We start from the raw sequence: 21,978 nt of genomic DNA, 5'->3' as shown, positions 1-21,978 counted from the left end.
TATTCACAAAAAAAGCAAATGGAGCTTTTATGTGTTAGAAGGAATTTTGCTCGTTTGCAAAAACAAATTCCTTCAGTATCAACAATCCCACCCTTAGCTAGTGCCTTCTATTGTATGGGCGTTTGGCTTTGCTAGTATTTTCAATAAAGCCCTATTAATCCAGTTACATTATCCCTGATAACAGCTAAACCCTGAAGTATTTATGTGCAGGTGTTTCTTTGTTTGCTTTTATTTTAAATGTAAAACAATATTTTAATGGCTTTTTTAGGCTCTTATGTTCTCCTTGTGTACAGGATTGCTCACACATAGTGACCTCTGGGAGCTACGCAGATAAAAACAAGTCACAAATGTACTAGAGAGAGAAATAATATTGTAATTAAATTGGGACAATATTGAAGGTGGCAATGCTTAAATGCTGAGGATAATACAGTGCTGGAATCCAAATGATGTAGAATTTTAAAGATTGGGGTGGGAGCTACAGGCTATGATGTTACCTGTTGGGCTGAAGGACCGTTCCTTACAAGTTCATCAGCTACATTAGGACTTCAGTTGACTCACTGGCAATTACAAATATTTATTTTCACGTGGTTTTGTGGGTATTTGTAGTATCCTGGGGTAAACTTAATTTCTATGTAAGTCTGGAGCCAGCTAGTCTATGGAGACTATGTCTATCATGTGGTCCTTGCCTCCTGCCATATGGTAGTGCTCACGTGAGGGATGGGGAATGTTCGCAGTTTGATTCACGTGTCAGTCCTGTGTGTTCTGCTTTATTATATGATTCCTGATTCAAAGCATTAAAGAAAACATATCATCTTCCTTAAACTATTGGCACAGCCTAAAAATCACACTGCTGTGGAGGAGAGAGGTAGAGAGCAGGCGAATATTGATGTTCTGCTCTTTGATGTAAGGTTGGGGCTTTCAGCGATGTGTCATGTCATCTCCTCATTTAAACTTAGATAGCTAACAAAGTTTTGTTCTTTGCGTGGAAGATAGTGTTTGGTGTTTCTAGGAGGTGCATTTTTAAGGAGAACATCTTTAGGAAAGCTTTGTTTAAAAAGTGTTGAGAGGTGGTAGCAGGTTGGTTATTTATAAAGAGAGTGTTTGTACTGGCCTACGCATTGCAGTTCTCTGTCGAATAAGCATATATTAGCTTTTGGAATGTACATGTAATTATGATAATGGTAAGATTCACAAATAATTTCAAGTCCTAAATTTTGCCTCAAAGGCAATGAGAAATGTAGAAGGCTCTGACTGTTGCTTTTTCATGCTTGCAGTCAATGAAAAAGTAGATCCACGGCTCCATCTACTGGAGCACAAAGCCACCAGCAGGAGCTGCTCTTTATTGAATGTCCCGCACTGTGGCACACTCGTGTGAGTAACCGCTTGGCAGAAGCTGAAATAAAAAACATTGGGTTTTATTTTTCAGCTGGTGAATTGATGGAGTAGATTTCTGTGAAGACATTGGTGTAACATTTTGAAAAATTTACCTGTTTTAACACTTCTGGCACTTTTTCCGCTGTTACATTCACTGTCTGAAAGTTGAGCGATTTGTTTCTTTTGACAAGATACAGTAATATATAAGATACGGAGCTTGTTGTATAATTCTTACCCTGTTCATTTATGTATTTTATACTCGTACAACTGCTGTAGGCAAGATAAAGGCTTAATATTGTGTAGTGGCTTGGTTCCTCCAAAGTTCTCCTGTGTGGAAAGAATAAGCCCCAAGTATAAAAAAACTTGGCCTCTTTATTTTCTCTGGCAATTAAATACATGACTTTAAATTTTTGAGATTAGTTTGTATTTTGCAACATCTTGGTGCAGATGAATGTGAAAGGAAACTATTTCTATTTTATTAACTTTATAAATTGCTAATAAGAGGGGAAAATGTTTTGTTCATACTTTGCCTGTTTCTCATTTGCGTTGGTTTCAGCACAGGACCTCAGAAACTGTGAGCTGTAGCCAAGCTCTTGAGGGAGATCAGGTTCTGAAATAATTGACTGTTACTCTGGCTGCAATTAAATGTTTTCAAAATAGTTTTCTTATTTTCCTTTGGTGTATCAAACTTTGTCTTGCATAATACCAGATACAAAAACATGCATCAAAAATCCATTCCATAAAAGCGAAATTTGAATGGTTGTCTGCTGCAGCACTGAGTAAACACTTCAGTTTCAGCAGTAACTGGATTTTAGAATTAAAAAATATTAAAACATAATGGTTTGTGTATTTGAGTAAGATTCAGACCTCCATACAGAATACTGTGTAGACTATTTAACTGTTCACATTATGTGATAATGATGCAAAATATATTTTGTCCTAAGCAAGGAGCCTGATCTAATTGAAAGACTGTCAGTTTTCCTTGATCCTTCTTGTTTACCTGAGTTCTTGCTAGTTTTCTAAAGACCCAGTAATTTCTTTTAAGATGCATGGAGCTTTGTATTAGGTCGTAGATTGACTGTGTAGGATCAGAATTGCTGTCCAGTATAAATTTGAAACAGTTGTCTGGAATGGCATAATACCGTTGCAAAGGTGTCTTTCTCTGCTGTTTTCTTTTTTGTCTGTTGCAGCTTTTAAGAATGATGCCAGTAGGATGAAGAAGTTAGATACAGAAAATCAGTGGTTTTGCAGAGAACATGTAGCTGGAAGTGAATTTCACTCTGTAAAGCGTTACTGCTATAAAGTGATAAGCGCAAGTAATTACGTTAAATGTGGAGACTGAAAGGAAACACCACCTATTTTGTTCGTAATTGGACATACATGGCGGTTTATAACTCCCCTGCAATAAGTGAAAAAATTAATGAAAGATATTATTTCCTTAATATCTGAGGGTATTATTATCTTGAAATACATATTATTTTTTCCTGTGTTGCAAGTAGAAAGGTCACTTCAACTCAGTGCTAAACCTCGGCACTTTTACACTGCAAAATGTATATAGATATAAAATAAACAGTATATGCAAATAATAGCCAAACTATTAATAAAAGTCACAACAGCCAAAGTATTCGAACTCTATATGCACAGGAGCATTCATATATGTGTATATATGTGGATGTTTGCATGGATGTGTGTGTTTTGAGAAATGTCCTCTGGTAGCTATTGTAGACCCAGAAAGAACAGAATATTATAATTACTTCATATTTTATGGGTGAGGATTTCTGCTGCTTAGACAATAAGAGAAATGTTGACCGTTTATTTGTGCTCTTCCTTCAAGAGGCAAGGAAGGAAGAATGAATGAATAAATGCCACTTTGTTATCTGTGGTTAGAGGCAATGTATTTTATTAAAAATTGTTACCACCTGGAAAGCTAAGTCTGTGTGTATTCACAGGCCAGTTATTAGGAACAATCTCTATTATTACTTAGACACAGCCTTTATATTGCCAGTGGAAGTTACAATATGTGCTTTTTGCTCAGTTTTCTGCTTCCTTCTGCTCTCAACTCAGAGACTTTCATAATTACAAAGCAGGATGGTTTGTTCTCCAGTGAACTGACAACTAAGATGTGGGCAGGAGAGTGAGTGATGGGAGCAAATGTTTTGTCTGAGCATAAAATGCGTATACGGATTTAATGTATTTTAAAAATATTTTGCTCATCTACTGCTGTTATAAAACTGCATTCTAAAGTCTTTTTTCAGCAGTTACAATGTCTCCTTAAAATACAAGGAAGAACCCTCACAATCTGTAAATAGTATTGTGTTGTGTGTATGTTCATATCCATACATATTGGAATGCCTGCAAGTACATGTTCACAAAAACAAAAAACCAACCAAACAAAAAACTCCACAAAACCAAACCCCACCACAATAGGTCTGGAAGTGGTTAAAGAAAAGAAAGGTTTGTACGGGGAGGGTGGATGTATGCAGCTTTCCAAAGCACATTTGGAGTAGGCTGCATGGTGGGCAGACAAACAAGCTGGTATAATGTAAGCCCCTACATGAGTTCACGGGGCCTCAGCTTCTCTGTGCTGTTGCCTCTGCTTTTGCTCTTACAGTGGTGTAAATGCAAACTACCTTACGTGTCAGTGAAATGGAACAACTGGCTCTGCATCAGTTTGTTTGGTGGATGTAAAGTGATTCTGGTAACGTGTGTTTGCGCCTGTACTGTGAGTTTTGTTGCAATTATAATGAATTCCAATTCGGGTTTCAATTGCAGGACCTGGGTATTGTCTAGGTCAGGTTTTAGCTTGTCATCAGAGATCACCAGTGACTTTTAGGAATTAGTGACCATTCCCAAGCTGTTTCTCTCATCTTAAACTACAAAATTGCTTATTGATTCCTGGTGCTGGTGAATATTGTGGCTGCTTGGCAATGCATGTTCAGGCAATGCATGTTCAGGCTGGAGCTGTACTAGCTTTTTGAGGAAAAAATGTTAACAATGCAGAAATTACAGTCCAATGTCTAGTCTGAAATAGTCTCTGAGCTTACTCATTACCCTTTCTTTCACGGTAATATAACATACAGGTATTTTTATTACGTCTTAAATATTCTGTTCTCATTTTTATTTTTATATATGTGTGTGTATATACACTGTATAAGCATATATATTGTTCATAGTTATTTGTTGTAGCCACATAACACGTATTAAAATTGCTCATTAGATGAATTAACTTGGTTTTGCACTTGACATAAAAACATTGTTTAGATAAATGACCTGATTTTTATTCCTATGTGCTGAACACTTGCAGCTCACAAAGTTGCATCAGGCATTATACCTACAGCCTCTCTTGTTCTCGTGATTATATATCACGTGTTTTTATTGCTCCCTTCGTGGTCCTGTCTCTCACAGCAGTAGCTCATTATAATGAGAACAAAAAGGAGATAGAACTGCTATATATTTCATAGAGATTAATTTTCTTCTAGTACATCTGCTGTGCTGATCAAAATAAGTTTTTATTGCTTAAATATTTATAAAAAATTACAAGTGTCTGTGTATGGAGCACTTTTCACTAATTTCAAAAACCAGCAAAAATAGCTAATTGTAAGCAAGTAGGCTACAAGAGGATTTCAGAGAAGCATTCAAAGGAAACATTGAAGTTCAAATCTAGAAACATGATCCCATATTTTGACAGTAAATTCCTAGAACTTACAGTGCCTTAGGAAGAATTTTTGGTGGTGCTTATTTTAGTTTGAGTGCAATGCCAGCATTTTCTCTGCTGTAAGGTGATACGTAGAGCCTTTAGCAGAAGCACATAAAGGAATTAAAAATCCAAGGGAAAGTTCAGTGAAGATTGGAAAACTTAAATCCTCTTCTTTCTTGCAGAAATCTGAGAATTTAGGAACACAAAATAATGTTTTATTCTACTCAGATCATGAAAAATTAAGCATCTTCTAAGAGAGCTTACGGTTTATAAGAAGACTTGTCCCAGGAATTTACAAAAAGGGACATTTGGGTGATATATTTGTATATCTTTTGGCAAGTAGATTTTATACTGTTACCCAGTGTGATCTGCATTGTGCAATATATCATATATAATACTGTATCTCTCATATATATGAATGTTTTTACCCACATCTTCGGTCAGCTGCTGTGTTTGCAGCACTGTCTATTGAACATCCCTTTGAAATTCTAAAAATCTTCAGTAATGCATGCACAACAACTTGCAGCTGTACATAAAATTGCTGTTCGTAACTCGTGTTTAGGATGACTTAAAGCCTATTGAAGTGGACTTTGAGGCTGAATCATTTATGTGGGTTTTTTTGTTTGTTTTTCTTCCCAGATTAGTTTGTTGGTTGCGAAGAGCCACGGACTCTTTGTGCCCTGATGGGGGACTCAGGATCCAGACGATCGACTCTAGTATCTCGGTTGCCAATATTCAGGAGAAGTATTAGCCGGAGACACGACTCCCTCCCTTCCTCACCTTCTTCTGCTAATGCCGTTGGTGTCCACACCTCCTCCCCATCCAGCACTAACTCCAGCTCAGGGAGCACAGGCAAGCGCCGGAGTATTTTCCGCACTCCTTCCATTAGCTTCCATAACAAGAAAGGGAGTGAGCAGAAGCCTGACCCAGCTAGTCAAAATGTTAACATCTCCAATGGTGCCCAGTCCTCTCTCAGCACTCTGCAAAAACTGAGCTTAGAGGAACACATTAAAAGCAGAGGAAGGCATTCGGTTGGCTTTGGCAGCTCACGCAGCAAGAAGATAACAAGGTCTTTGACAGATGACTTTGAAAGAGGAAAGGAGCCCTCAGCTAATAAGAATGTCTTTATAAATTGCATAAGCTCTGGGAAGAATGAGGGTGATGATTCGGGCTTTGCAGAGGAGCAGAGCCGATACTCTGTCAAACAATCCACGCGAAAACTTCTCCCTAAATCTTTCTCGTCGCACTACAAATTTTCCAAACCAGTTCCGGAGAGTCAGTCGGTTTCCTCTGTGCAGCAGTCCAGGTGCTTGCTGGAGTTTAAATCGTATGTGGAAAGTGAACCTGTGATCGCCAAGTCCTCTCCTCCATGTTCGGCCGAAACGACAGAGTGCATGGGGAGCTCCTTGCAGTCCCCGCTGCTGTCGGCTGACCTCACAGCTGCCCAGACCCCCTCTGACTTTGTCACCCTGACAGAGGATTCTGTTTCAGAGGTTGATGCTCTGCCCAGCAATGGGACTGGGGCGCTGCTCACAGAGGATTTTGGCCACAATGTCTCTACCTCTCAGGTCTTCTTTAATCCTGCTGCTGCTCCTGCGAGGGAAATGGATATTGTGGAAAGTACTGGCCATTCTGCTGGTGTATCTCCTTTGAGTCATGCGAGCTCGTGTAGTGTTGAATCCGATACCTTATTCAAAACCTCAGCTGCTAATCAAACAAAAGTATTGTTGCAAGCCAATGAACTACATATTAATGATGCCAGGCACATAGAAGAAATTAACTCAGCAAATGCACATTTAGAAACTTTTGCGTTACAGCATAGAGAAGAACCAGTGATACTCTCTCCAAAGGCACAGGGGTTGAGTGGGGACAGAGATGGAAGCATGCCGTCCAAGCACACAAGAGAGACAATGTCTGTAATGGAGTCTAAGATTGTTCCATGTTCTGAACCTCAGTCCTTTAGAACACAACAGGGTTATGAAACAAACCGTTCTAAAGGTATGTCTCCTGGTCTCTTCATTGTTGGGTTTGATGGGTTTTTTTTGGCCTCAGTTCTTCGGTAAGAATTGTTTGGTCATAAAGTGTTTTTTTTGTAGAGTTGCCAGTGCTAGCTAGGAAGTTCAATAGTTACAAATTGTGCACTTCTCCCAAAACTGTGTTGGAATTAAATGAAAAGTCTGTGATGTTTTGAGTTCACACTTTACAGTTTGCTAACACCCATCGGTGCTGTTCATAGCTATGCTTTCCTGTGGTAGAAAAGGAATTAAGAAAGAGAGTATTGATTCTTGCCTCTTGTTGAAGCTGGGATTTTTGAGGCATTACTGTTTTGGACTTGAGCTAAAGAATTGCATTGTTTGAGATGGAAACATTGCCAGAGAAATAAACCTTCTTTTAGTCTGGTTGTGAAAAACAACGCAGTTTATCTTATATTGATCTGGGTTCCTGACTCTTGCTTGCTCTATTCAACTGATGTTATAGAGTAGCGTGGAGTGGATATTTCTGTGGCAGACTATGAGAAAAGCTGTTTCTGTTTCCCTCTGAAATAACATTGTTCAAGTTCTTATTATGTAATCTATGAAACAGAGAGAGTTAATTACCGTATGAATTTCACGCTGGATCTTTAGCTTATGAAAAGGAATTTGGAAATATTAACAAGATTAAGTGAAAAGACTGTGCCGAGAAATCCTAGTCTATAGAGATGCAGATGAATAAAGGCACCAGGCCCTTGAGTGAAGGACACATGTCAGAAGACATTTATCTCTGACAGTTTGTTTTCTCAAACCAACCTAAAGACTGGTGCTTTCTTGCATAATTCTGAGACTCTATCTCATAGGCCAAAATTTGTGAGAGTTAACAAGACTGCATTTGTAGTGTTTGTATTAGAAGATGAATGAGTGTAAACTCATATGAATTCATACCCATCTTCTTGTTTGGACATTTATCTAGGCACATAGATTATAAGGAATCAAAAGCAATCTTACTTTTTGAATTATTTGTTACTGGAAGGCTTGGTTGGATATCTTATACATAAATGGCAAGATAAAGTCAAATTAATCCACTAAATTAGCTTTCACCTTGAAGGGACCTGTTTCCCTCAGAACCATAGTCAGTTGGGAGAATAAGTATTTCCATTTATGTGTGTTTCTGGTCCCACGCGCTCGGTTGGTCTTCCTTGCAATACTGGCTCATCTGTGAATGAGCTCATCCTTTTGAATCTGAGTTACTAGAGAGTACTGCAGAGCAGCAAGTGAGCAGGTCGGAGTGATGTTTAGAAATACACAGCGCACTTGAAACTCAAGCGTTGGCAGTTGTATATTTAATCTGTATTTCTGGAAGGCAGCTAACTGCAGTTGAAACAATGGTAGAGGGATTTCCGTAAATGGGATTCATGTTCACAAAAACACTGGAGCTAATACCGCACTATATAAAAGTCAGTGATGAATTCTTAGGCTTTTATAGTCCTGTTCAAAATGCAATACTTTTTTTTTTCTTATGTGGTGAAGGATGTATTTAAAATTAGAAACTAGCCAAGCATACAAAGGGACTATTGAAAAAAAATATAAAATCCTGTCCTATGAAATGAAACAAATACTGAATGCCACGTAAGCTTTTTCTATAAGATATGGTTATAAGCAGCTATATCTGTTACAGACAGACTGATTTTGAGTATTTGGTTTTGCTAAAACAGTATTTAAAACCAGATGTGAATGTGAAATATTTCTGTGCATTTTCTTTGGTAATGGATGTTTTGTCTTCTATAGCTGGTCTCATAGCAGATATCATTATGGATAGTATTGGGAACATGACATTAATGTATGAGCAGGCTTGGTGTGCCATATATTTCTTTGTATACCTTTATATATTTTTATGTGATATGGATTTTTTTTAAAAGCCTTAGAGAAAATGTCTGTTCTCTCAAAAGGCAAAAGAAGATAAGATTTTACATTTATAATGTTGTTATGCTTTTCTATTTCCCCATCTCTATATTTGCCTTAACATCTCAAAATGTAATTTTCCTCCTCTTTTTCTGATGTGTTATTGTTTAACATGAGGTGGGGACAGGGATTCAGTTTGATGGCTGAATTTGAAGTGCGCAGAAGCAGAGCTGAGCTAGGAAGGCCAAAGAGAAATCAAAACCAATGTCTGTGGAGTGGTAACAAAGCTGTGATCTGGCCCTACAAAACTTGGACTTGCCTCAGAACGCGGGATAGGGCAGGTTGGGTTTTGGCACCAGTGGACCAGAGATAGTGTCTCTGGTGGATTTTACTGAACAGTGGTTTGGAAGTGTCTTGAGAACAAGGGGAGAAAGGAAAGGATGGAGTAACAAGCCCTCTGGATTCTGTTAGGAGCTGTGGACTCTAGTGTGCTGAGTGTCCTAGTCACTGGGAGCTGAACAGAGAACTGGTGGCCCAGGTGATGCTTTTATCTAGATAAGCAGGATCTGCTTTCTACAGAACATCTGTGCAATTGCGATTCAATACAAATATTTCAAGCAAAGCAGCGTTCTCCTTAAGAAAACATTTGTAGAGAATAATTCTCTGTAATGATTTTTGATTGCTTTTCTGTTCATAGTTGATCTTGCCAATAGCTTCAGTCCATACCGAGAAGGCAGATTTGTTGAGAAACGTCTGAGATCCTCTTCAGAAGGTACTGCTGGAGGCAGTCGGCTGATCATAAAACCAAAGGATGGAAATACAGAAGAGCTTAACAGCCTACGGAAGCAGAGAGCAAGTTCATCCTCTTCAAAAATGAACAGCATGGTGAGTTTATTCCCATATGCAAAAGTTTTTATTTTTCTGTGATTAGCATAACTGTTCTCTTACAAGAGAACTTTACAAGTTGCTGCTGGTAAGAAAGGAGAAAAAAACCAAACCAAACCAAAAAACAACCTAAATGCCGTTTCATGTTTCCAAACTGTGATCCAGGCTCAGCTGCAGGTATTAGAAGTATTTTTTTCAGGGCATGCCATTGTGAAAAGCTTTGTATATTTTCTGTGAAGATACTCTCCTTGTAATGCTTTGCTGATTTGCTTGGGAGAAAAATGGAGAGGGGAACAGTAGCAAAATTCAGTGTTACTATTTACGAGGTTAAATTCAGCAGGCTACTCTGTGGCAATGTTTTATTGTTACTGTGTTAGTTATTTCCTGGACTCACTTCTGGCATAAGTGAGATGAGATTCAGACCAGAAGTTGGATACAGAGGAAGTTGTCTGTAAGGAGGCTCATGTGAAAGGTCTGAGCGGTCCCTTTCGAAATGGGTGATGAGTTTGAATGCTTTCACTCTGAGCACAAGGTAAGGAGGAGAGGAAACGATCTCTGCTGAGAACACCTGAGGGTCCAGAGGACTGGAAAGGCTAAGGCAGATCATATAACTGCAGGAGTGTACTTTTGAAACCTCTCCTAGTGAAAGAATAGTAGAAGGAACTGACTGACAAGTTTGTGCTTTCCTTTAGCCAGTGAGAATAAATATTTTAGGCTGAGTGTAATTTATACTTACAAATGTGTTCTCCAGTGAGAATAATAAAGATGCTAAGATTAAACACCTACAGCATCTGCTTTTTACCTTATAGAAATCACTGAAACAAGTTTTACGGCCATTATTAGTTTGAGGTACTTTATTCAACTTGCTAGCTGAAAAAAGGAGGATTCATTTTGTACCTATATCTGAGAACAGTTTTCCATAGAAAACAAAATGCCCCATGTTTCTTACTGCTGCCTAGAGTTGCTAAACAGATGTATAAATAAAGGGGCTTTTCCTTTTCAGGTTTACATAATAGATGTTATGTTACAATGTTGAAGGACCAGACACATGTCTGAGAGACTCAGATGTGAACACAACTGTCTTATGTAAGAGAATTTTTGCTGTTTTTCAGAGGTGTGAAACTGATGTTAGATTTCCAGTGATGTACGCTTTTGGTGTAGTTTCACAGGCTAATACAAAAACTCAAGAACTCATACCGTTAGTTAGACAACTTTTATGACTGTGTGCTGCTTTGGCTGCCACTAAATGTAATGTTTTCTCTCTCACCCGGGAAGCCGATGAAGGCTAAAATTGTCTTCCTCTGTGAGACTCCCCGTACTAGTTCCTGGTTGGTAATTTAAATATAGATCCCAAGAGAAGGATCTGATTTAGCGCAAATTCCATTTACGGAAGCTGTGGCGGAAAATTGGGGTTTGGGAGTTTCTCAAGAGGATGTGAAATTGAAATCTGTCTTTTGTCTTGGTAAATCTCCCCCCTGTGTCTGAATAGACCAAAGGTTTGCTTCCTTTGTGGCTGGTCTCACAAATGCTGCTGTGGATGGCAGGAGAAAATTACATCAGTACTGAGCACATTCTTACTATGTACGGCCAATGCACAACAGGTTTTCCAGTGTAGCGATGTCCTCAAGCAATGGTCACTACAAACACTCAACTAAAACGGAGTTGCTTGGTGCCTTTTACAGAAATGCTTGCCCGTACACTTGTTTTCTGTAACCTGGGCAGATAGGATTACTTACACTTCAGTGACAAGATTATTCTCTTCTTAGCTCTAGAGATAGTGCAGATTTATCAGTATTCACTGATTAATTTTATACTACCTGAAAGTGCAGGAGGCAAATTAATTTTAGGAAGGAGAAGATATTATACATCTGCCTTTCTTGTTTCTAAATTGTTGCCAACTTGTCAGATGAAATAGTACAGTAATGCAAAATTTATTTCAACAAAAAACCCCTTGATTTTTTAAATTTTTTTTTCTCGTTGAATTATTACACCCAGAAATACAGCATAAAGATGTGGAACTGCTAAACAGTAGGAGAGACCTTTGTGCTGTTTAAAGCATATAGTTATAGCATGTTTCTCTGTTTTTGCAGGAAGTCCGCATCCAAGTATCAGCGAATAGCATCTTATTTTTCGAAGCCAGAAAGAACTTGATGACTTCTAAAGATGCTGTTTCATGTAGGCATACAGAGCATTTATGCAGATGTAGTTCCTGCCCTAAAAAGCTGGTTAACCCTGGCTCAAGCCTGTAAACCTTATTTGGGTTGTTAGACCCAAGCTATTCGACAGGTCTCGAATTTAAATACTAGGCTACACTGGTGACATGGCACTTCATTCTGTTTAGCCCTGTATCAATGATGGGACTGGGAAGGTGACAGCATGGTAACAACAGGAAATAAGCAAAGTGTGCATGGGGAATAGGTGGTGATTTGAGTCACTTTGATGTTTTGTGTATGAAACCCACGAGTTTGTTTTTTTTCTTCCACTTCCCTTAGCAAGATTGGCCGCAAATTCACAAGTGTTTGCTCATGCTTATTTGTATTAGTCACAGAGCAAGAACTTTACCGTCAAGATTACTGGGCATGCTCATGAGTGAAGGTAAAATTATTCCTGCTTTTCTCCCAATGCATATGGATATCATCTTCATATGTTAAGAAAAATGCTAGATGAAAGCTTTTTTTAGTAAAATGTGAGGTTTAAGAAGTAGTAAAACAAACACCCCCACCCCAAACAACCAGAAGGCAAAAGAATAAGCAGAGTTCGCTGGAAGAAAAGGAATTAAAAATTTAAGGAACTGAATGTTCATCATAATACATATCTGAACAGTAAAAATGCCTCTTCAAAATACTTGTCACAAGCAATTAATATTTAACACCACAGTAGCAGATTGTTACCAGTGAATGATACTAAAGAAGAATAAATACTAGGTAAAGAATTGGAGTTGCTAAACGAAGTATTGTTAAAAACCTTAACCTAACTTTCTTGGGTGCCTAGAAAAACATTTGTCACTCTTCTGTGGCTATCTGTATTTGTTTTGTTCAATTTTGGAAGAAAATGAACCACAGGTATTTAAGGGATGGCAAGTTGCTGGGGGATTGCCGAGGCCTCCCTGACGAGGGCAGCGTTGCTCTTCTGTTCTTCTCTGCGGCATTGAGTGAGGGGTAGTAGCTGCGGATGTGGGTTTTCTGGCATCATCCAGCCGTCGTGTTAGATTGAAGAAGCTTTGTAGTGTGGAAGATACTCTTTCCTTGCAGATGGTCACCACATCCCCCGAGAGTGGCATTAACTGACTTGTGAGATGCCGAAAGTAATTTATAATCTGGACAGGAGCAATGCTGCTCATAAACGAGATGTAGGGAAAGAAAAAAGTCGTTCAAAATAACTCTGCAAACGTGCCAATTTCATAGCAATGTAAATACTGAAAAGAAACAGACGCTTGAGATTGACTGCTTAGATTGCTAATTATGTGTTTTCTATCAGTATAGTTTCAAAGCTGTCATTCTTGCAGTGACCGATTTCTGCCACAAGATGCCATCATCTCACTAAAACTGGTTTTCGACTTCAGTAGTACATAGTTACACAAAATGCGAAAACTGCAATTCAGAACATTTTAGGAACGGTTTAATGCTGTTTAGCCTGTGTAGTGTACTAGACCCTTTCCAAATGAATATTGTTGAGACTGATGCAATTTAAAGAGATTCATATTGCTATAGAAATCCTGGTCATTCAAACGTACCAACTATGAAGTCATCGATTACAACTTTAAATATCTAGATGTAACATATAGACTAGTTAACTATGTCTCAGAAGATTGATAGAGGCAATGGCTGACCTCTCTGTTCTCCAGCTAGGTGGTTCTTTTTTTCCAATGTGTAAGAGAGGCAAAAATAAAGACAGAAAAATGCAAACCAGTGTGGTAAAAGACTTGAAATGTCAGGAAATACGCAGCCCTGCATGACCAATGAAAAAGAATGTAAATCTGGGTAGTTGAAATGTAGGAGAGAATTAGAATAACCACATTGGAAAAAAAATAGGATCGGACCCCCAGATCACCGTAAGTAGGTTCTTTAAGAGGAGTGGGAGACAGAACAGCAGGAAAAAAGAGTTGACTTGTTACAGTACTTAGAATTAACAGTAATTGAGGAGTGTGGCTAATGTGGAAAGATGACTATCCTAAATACCACTTTTGCCAGTACTAAAAAGGAAATGTAAAAAAAGGAAGAAAAAAAAAATGCTGATTTTTTTTTTTTTTTAAAAGCTGCTGATAGAGATTTTGGAATGCTAACAAATTATAGTCAGTTGTTAAAACCAGATAGTCATGAGCATATGAATAAAAGTAACTGTATATTACTGCAAGTTTAAGAAAAGTTCAGAGGATTGTTGGAGCCCCTCGACCACAGTGCCCACCTTCAAGATGTGAGCTGCACTGTGCCGCATGCACACATGCGTTTTTACTTTGTCTAGAAATATGACTGCATCCATGCAGTAGAACAAGACTGCCCACTTACATTTGACTGTCACAGACCTGCCTCTCTGCAATTATTTACAAAGAAAATTATTGTTTGGCTTTGTGACTGCTCCATTGTCCACACCTTGCTATCAGCGTATGCGCTATATGACTAAAAGAAACCTAATTTTTCAACTTTTTCCTGCCTCAGTGGGTGAACATTACCACTGTCCTTTCCCTTCTGCAGTCCCGTGTTTCTTTGGGTACTCTCTTGAGCACGGGTTTTTCTTCAGTTTCTTGTAACTGAATCTTCTCTAAATATTGCCTGGTTTCCATTTCTTAAATTCAGCTACAAGTTTTTATCCTTGCAGGTGAAAATTTTTATGCTTGCCCTCAGTGCTGCATCGTCCTCTCATTTTGCCTAGAGCAAGGCAGCCTTGCCTACTTGTGTCAGTCCAATTAGAGCTGCACAACTTATTTTTCTGGATTGTTGCTTTGACTGTGCCATTTCTTTCTCTGCGTCTTTCCCATGGTTCCACTATATTAGATAAAACCGTTTGTTGCCAGTTAAAGGACTTTCATGGCCTAAGGTCATCCCAGCTTTTTTCCCCTCAGCTTTAACAGTGATACAAGTCTTCATTGGCCACTTGTCAACCTGTCAAATAGTTGCATTCATGTGTTCTCCCACACTGCCTGTCATGCACTAGAGTAACTGCAGTTACCACAAGAGTTTCTTCATTTCCTTTCTCAGTTTCCATTTTATTTTTTTGCTTCGCCTGTAAGTAACAATACAATCCTGAACTAAGACAATTTTTCAAGATGCACGCTGGTGCTGTGTTACTGAGGTTTTTTACTTATCCATCCAATGCTGGCACTTGGGCAAAACCCCCTTTTCCTCATGCTTGTACTGTGCATACTATGTGGGGATGCTCTGAGTACCTTACATCTCAGTAAGTATATTTGCAACATAAATTAAGAACAGTATATGCAAAAACCAGTGTTGGAATACAGGGTAATATTTTGTGGGCTACTGCAGCGTTCTATTTGATAATGGGAGGAGTTGAATATGTCAGTTAAACGTAAAATTTGTAAAATTAATAATTGACTAATTTAATGTAGACAGGGCTGGCTGAAACTTTGGGAAGACAAAAAAGGTCAGTGATTGACATGCAAATAATGAGATGCTAGCAACAGATATATAAACTGCAAGTGTTTGAGATTCCTAGTGTATCTCTGGAGGGAGCAGAAAGGCAAAACATAGGTCACTTTAATGGAAATGTGTTATGGCTCCTTGTTGGAATGCCTGTTTGTGATAATTATCTAATTAGCAGCTGGTGCCTAAATTCTAGTTAGGTGTCCTGGATCTTCTGTGTGAGTAACTGTACCTAGGTTTTGTTACCTAGGTGATTTGTGGTGACTTAGCAATTAATAGTCAGGTTGCTAGTGTCCTTCAGAAATGGTACGTGCAATGATGGAGTGATTATTCAAACCACTGTATTCAAATCTGTCCTTGTATTTGATATCGTACGTTATGAAGCGGTATCCAGATCCGCAACTCATGAAAGCGTGATCGGTGCTTCTCACAGATTACTTTATTTTCAATGTCTCCTGAGTAGTCTTATTACCAAGCACCAGTTCTAACCCAATTGTCACATCATGAGAGAAACAACAGGATCCTGTGCCTCCATGGACTTCGCTGAATGTATGTAAATAAGGGCTTAAATGTTTTTTGTTTCCTTTTTCTCTATGCTGAACAGTATGATATTTTCCTGGTGTTGATGAAGCACTGAGAATGGGTAAAACTAGGTTGGCTGCTAGTCTAGAGGGGATTGAAGTGATTTTCATATTTGCTCCTGGTTGCTTTCACGTTATTTTCTCCCACACTTTTCTCCTTGAGTATGGACTTGACCTTCAGCTTCACACCTTCTGACAGTCTATGCGGAGACCATTTGGAAGCTGAGATTTTTATGCAATCTGTGGCTAACACATTAGGTGGAAGATGCTATTGAAAATGCATAAGTTGAATGGTTTATGAGTTACCGTGGGTGACCAGTAGACTTAAAAGTGGAATTGAAGGTGCTTGGTTTTGTGACCCATAAATGTGACCTGTAGAGGCTTGAGAAAACCCTTATGGGGTACACTCTCTATCTCCAAACTGGTTTTTAATGATTCATGTCTTAACAGCAGATAAGCTTCTCTCTTGATGGCCTGCACTGGAAACGCAGTGAATGAAAGGTTATGGGAAGGGCTTGAGTGCTCAGTGTTTCAGTTCAGGTTAAAAAAAAAAAAAAACCCAAACAAAACAACCTCTTTCAGATATACGAAAAGTGTTATAAAAATATGAACCACGTAATCGCACACTCCTTTAATGTCCTCTGCACAACCTTCTTTAGAACTAACAAGGTTATATTTTCTCTGAATAACTGCAACCTGTTGTTAACTTGCTTGTGCATATATTATCTCTGGTATCTGTGATGTTCACAGAAGTTTTTTCATAGTTAAAATAGATGTAACGTTTTGTTTTGTGTTGAATTATGGGATTTCTGCTTAATTCAAATTCATCTCTGCTATGCTGGGCTTCTCAAGGGAGAATATTTAGGAACATCAATTCTTATTGAACTGTTCAAGCAAACCCTGTAAGGCAGTGGTTCACCCTTCATGTGAAGTGGACTTGACAGCATTCATTTATAACTAGCTTTGTACTAACGTAACAAAATTTCCCCTTTTCCAATGAATTTGGCGTTTTGCTCCTTTGTGGAAAGAAACTTTGGAAGCCACTTAAAGGAAGAACTGTCAGGAGTACTTTGATAGTATAAGGCCGAACAGTGCTATCTAAATAGGAATAAACTGCTGATTGTAGGCAAGTAGTAATTTGGGCCTTGTATTCTTTTTTTAGCATGGAGAAAGTGCCTTTCACATACTATTAGCATTTAAAAAAAATGGAAACGTCAAATTGGGATTTAAGCATTTTGTCTGTGATTTTTAGGTCAAGTCAACTAGAAGCTTTACAGCTAAACACCCTGTGGGAAATTAATGTCTGTAGTGTAATATACATTTCTTAACATATTAAGAGCTTGTAAAAATCAGATGGCAGTTGTTAGACACTTCGAATTAATTCTCGAGATTAAGTAACTAACAGAAATTACTCTAGATGTGACTTAATGCTTATGCTATAATGTTCTATGCACTTCTTTAAGGACATAATCATTCTAGCCCAAAAAAGTGCCAGTGTAATTATTCCAATTTAATAGAGTTATGTTAATACAGGTAGAAAGTAGAGGGAATTATTAGAAATTTTAAATCCCAGAGTAATCGTGGTAGTGGATGCATGTGTTGTTACATAGTGAAAATAAGACAGAATTAGTTCTTTTGGTTCTGTCATGGGTTAACCCCAGCGGGCAGCTCAGCACAACACAGCCATTCGCATACTCTCTCCAGCGAGATGGAGGGGAGACTCAGAAGGGTAAAAGTGCGAAAACTTGTGGGTTGAGGTAAAGACAGTTTAATAGGTAAAGCAAAAGCCAAGCAAGCAAAGCACAATAAGCTATTTTCTTCTGAAATTCTAATACAGGAGTACTTGCTGTAAGTATTGTCAGAACTAATTTACAGGGAGACTGACTTCTGAAACTACAGATAGGTGTCCTCTGTAATGTGTTATGTCTATTTTTTTGATTTCATATTTTTCTGGAATACTTAGCTGTTTATTGACTCAAAAATGTAAGTGTAAACCACACCCAATTAATGGATTTTTCTAACAAAACACACTTCTATGCTAGTCTCACTACAGTCCCCAAACATTCTTGCCACTTAATATTAAGAGCAAGCTTTTTCCAAAGCTACTGATCTTTTGAGTTGATATTTTCAAGGATTTATTTTCCCACATGAAGGGAAAGATTTCTTTCTACACAGAAATATCTGGTAATGTGTTAAAATACGCAATGATGACCAATATTGTTTAAACAGATTACTGTATTTGTCAAGCAAAAGCAGCTTTGTTCTTTGTCTATTTTATTTTGACTTTAGCATTTTACTTTCCTGCTCATTATCATGTTTTCCACAAGCACAACATGTTCTGAGTACTGGCAAGTACTGTAGCAAAATTGTTATGCAGTGTTGTTGGAAAAAAAAAAACCCAAACATTCTGTGGTCTTCAGTCTGTTTGTGTATACGGGCTACTAAAACCTGTATGTCACCACTGACATGCCATGCCCAAAGAAACAACTCGTTTGTGGTGAAGACCTTTACCTTCTGCTCAGTGGCCTTCATGCTGTGGAGATGAGAGAGGGACCAGGGATTTACCAAGGATTAAACAATCCTCTAACAAATCTAATCAATATTCCCTACTGGCTCTCACAATACATTAATCAGTAGTAGGAGAGGAACAGAATCACTGAGGCTGGAAGGCACCTCTGGTGATTGTCTGGTCCAACACCTCTGCTTGAAAACAGGGTCAGTTAGGATTTACCCAGGAGTTATTCAAAACCATTGGGTTTTGAATATCTCTGAGGGTGGAGACTCCAGAACCTCTCTCAGCAACCTGTCCAGGTGCTTGTCTAGCCTTATGGTTTAAAAAACCTAAAGCATTTTCTTGGGTTTCTCATATTTCAATTTGCTCTTTCTTATCTACTCACTGGGCACCACTAAGAGGAGTTTGGCTCTGTCTTCATTACTCTCCATGACCACCCTCATGTGTCAGATGCTCTAAACACTTTGACACTGGGAAGAGATGAGAGTCCAAGGTTGAAATGCAAGGACAGAGAGCTGCAGGGAATACTGAACAGAGCTCCTTTGACAGCTCCCATTGCACTCCCAATTCATTTGTTGTGCCAGTGGGCTCTGCCCAGTCATGCTCTGCCTGCAGAGACATGCTGGGGTGGGAAGAAACTGTAAACTCACAGGAATTGGGATGATCCCTGTGTGTACACTCACCCTCTTATATTTCCCCATCCTACTGTATGGATCAGGTGTGCCAGAGAAAGGAGGTGGTTGATGGGGAGTTCCTATGACATGCTACAATGGTGAATGGGAAGGTAGAAGTGTAAGGGGGGAAGGAGGCAACTAGGACCCTAACAGATGTTTCTGAAGGAATCAGAAGAGGTAGTACAATCGGAGGTACAACTCTGTGCTTGCATACTGGGATCCCTTTCTCATTGTAGAAGGGACACAGGTCAGGGGAACTTGAGAGTTATCATTGGTGGAGATAGGTTATAGGGTTGTGTGACCTAGGGTGACTCATCTAATGTCTATATTTCAATTACTACACTTGAATTTTATTTAAAAGAGGGGTCTCTATGCAATTAGTAACGTACTTACAGATTATGCATAAGTGGAAAAATCTTTCAATTCAGTATTGGTAACAGAAAGTAGTTCATAAGGGAAAAAAAGTAAATTATTTTAATTCTTTTTGTGCACTGGAAGATTACTGTCATGTCTTTTATCTTGGGAGATGCCCTTAGCACTGGCGTTTTTTTTGCATCTGTGGTGTATCTGCTTAGGTTAGCATATGCAAATAATGCATACAACAGGAAACAGAAATCACTAGGTGACTTCTCTAAGGGAGACGCCTAACGGAGAGCTAATTCATTGAAGTTGAAATTTATGACTTGTGAATACAAATTAAACCATCTTGGGTCTTTCAAGGTGTAGGGCAGATGATTCACAGGTAGTTTTACACTCACTTGGTTTTTATGAAAATAAAAATTGAAAATTGCCCTAGTCTTGTTCATAGAGTGACTAGCTCCTGTCATTTCTTGCGCACACTGTTTCCTGCTGTGTAGGTCCCTCTAACAGTGTGACCAAGGACTGTCTTTGTGGTAAGAGTTCTGCAATGCTTTACTGTAAGCTGCCTATCTGTATTCTTTTGCTTATGTGAGAATAAACTCAGCATAAATATGGTATTTTCTCCCCCAGGCTATAGCAATTCAGGGTAGGGTGCTTCTTCCAGGCCTTTGATCCCTTTGATTGATAAAAAGAAGGTAATGGGATGAGAAATGGAAATGCTGTTGGGTCACTTGTTCGGTCACTATATTTGCAGTCCTTCTTGTCTCGCCAGTGTGTTGCTGGAGGCAATGTTAGGTGAACCCTGGGTTAAGGACGTGGCGGTGGCTGGAAAACTAGCTGCCGAGCCCAAAAGCTTGCCATTTAGAACAAGAGTGTTTTCTGATTTAGAGTCAAGTGCATGCTAGGCCATTAAAGACTTAAGATTACATTTTGCATGCTATATTACTGATTGATATATGGAAATTAGGCTTGGGAATGCCTATCTAGGTTAATTAACGTTTTAATGGAGAAATAGGCTAATATATATCATTCAGGAAAGGAATGAGATTGTAAAACACATTTTGTTGCCTCAGAGTAATTTTCTGTATGCATAGCATTCATTCAGTAAAACTAATAAAATTCATTGAAATAATATAAGCCTAGTGAATAGCTTAATATCTTTCTTTTTAAATTTTCATAACTCACTGAGTAGATGTTTTCATTAAAAAAAACACAGACAACCACCCCAAAAACACAAACCTTTCTGAAATCAGTACACTTCAAATTCAGGACAGGAATGTGTATTTTTTTTCTGTTTGAATTCTTAATAAAGAAACAAACATCTTTCATTTTTGTGCTTTGAGAAGCTTTCTTGATTTTGAAGAATATTGGTGTCAGATAATTGTCTACGATTTATAGTTACATAAATATTCTGGATAGTTGTTGTGATTTGAAGCTGATTTGCAGTCAGAGGAACATCGGTATTTGAGAAGTAGTAGTTAGTAATCGCTGCAGCAGTTCATTGCATTACACTTACTTAAAATGCAGTGTTTGATGCCAAAGAAAACCTGGGTAGGGGAGTTAAAATGTTTGGTAACAGCCTGCTTCAAGATCTTGAATGTTTGCAACAGGATGGGGAGTTTTAGTCAATCCAAGGCTAATGGAAGATTGTTCACCAAAGTCTATTTCTGTTGGTCAGATATATCGTGGGCGAAAAGAAGGGCTTCGGTTTTTTCTTACTTAACTGCTTTTTATTCATATGCATGTTTTAAGTTCCTCCCACATACCCACCCCGTTATGTCTGATCCTGTAAAACAGGCAGTGCTGTAGCAAAACTCACGTTGTCTCCAAAAAACGACTCCTACAAGATTCTTTACTGGATAACTTTTTAGAGTGTATCAAAGGAAATGAGGTTACTTTTGACTGCTCCAAAAATCACAAGTTTGCGTTTGCATAAGAAGTCTCTTGTCATCTTTTTTTGGCATGTTTTAGTCGATAAAAGGAAAACCCTCCAGTTTCAACTTAGTCAAAACTGAAATGGTAAGTTTTTAAGTGTTTGGAATATATTTTGAAGAAATTATCCCAAAATTAGCACCGTGAAACTTGTGCTGTGCAAAGTAAAATGAGTAAATACTGAGAGGGAACACTTAGTTAAATGAAATTATCTTTATAAATCTGCAGACTTGGCAGGCTGTTACCCTGGCAGACTTTTGTCTTTATAAATTAGCCAAATTTTGGAATCTGGCTCCTTACTGGAGTGGGAGTGGGGAAAGCGGGGACCTGATCCAGGCAGGAGTGAGGAGGATAAAGAAAGGTTAGGACTTACTGAAGGATAGGCTTTGTTCCCATTAGAAAATGGGGAGGATTATGAAGCGTTGATGATGAGAGGAAGGGTGGAAGGTAAGAAAAATGAGATTAAGTATGGAGTGGAGTTCACTGTAGAT

The 21,978-nt window shown here is 38.5% G+C and overlaps 1 protein-coding gene across 5 annotated transcripts in view; it reads left to right on the top strand.

Moving 5' to 3' along the window:
- CCSER1 (coiled-coil serine rich protein 1) overlaps window positions 1-21,978 on the top strand; it is a 695,226-nt gene that overhangs the window by 67,912 nt on the left and 605,336 nt on the right. For all 5 annotated transcript variants that reach the window (XM_063336575.1, XM_063336572.1, XM_063336574.1 and 2 more), the window contains exons 2-3: window positions 5,711-7,069; window positions 9,644-9,831. In XM_063336575.1, coding sequence (XP_063192645.1) covers window positions 5,755-7,069; window positions 9,644-9,831 — 1,503 coding nt within the window. In that variant the 5' untranslated portion in view covers window positions 5,711-5,754. The remainder of the gene's footprint in view (window positions 1-5,710; window positions 7,070-9,643; window positions 9,832-21,978) is intronic.

Source organism: Chroicocephalus ridibundus, chromosome 5, assembly GCF_963924245.1.
Source record: "Chroicocephalus ridibundus chromosome 5, bChrRid1.1, whole genome shotgun sequence".
Lineage (NCBI taxonomy): Eukaryota > Metazoa > Chordata > Aves > Charadriiformes > Laridae > Chroicocephalus > Chroicocephalus ridibundus.
Note: the sequence above shows the minus strand (reverse complement) of the source record. Positions and strands in the feature narration are given on the sequence as shown.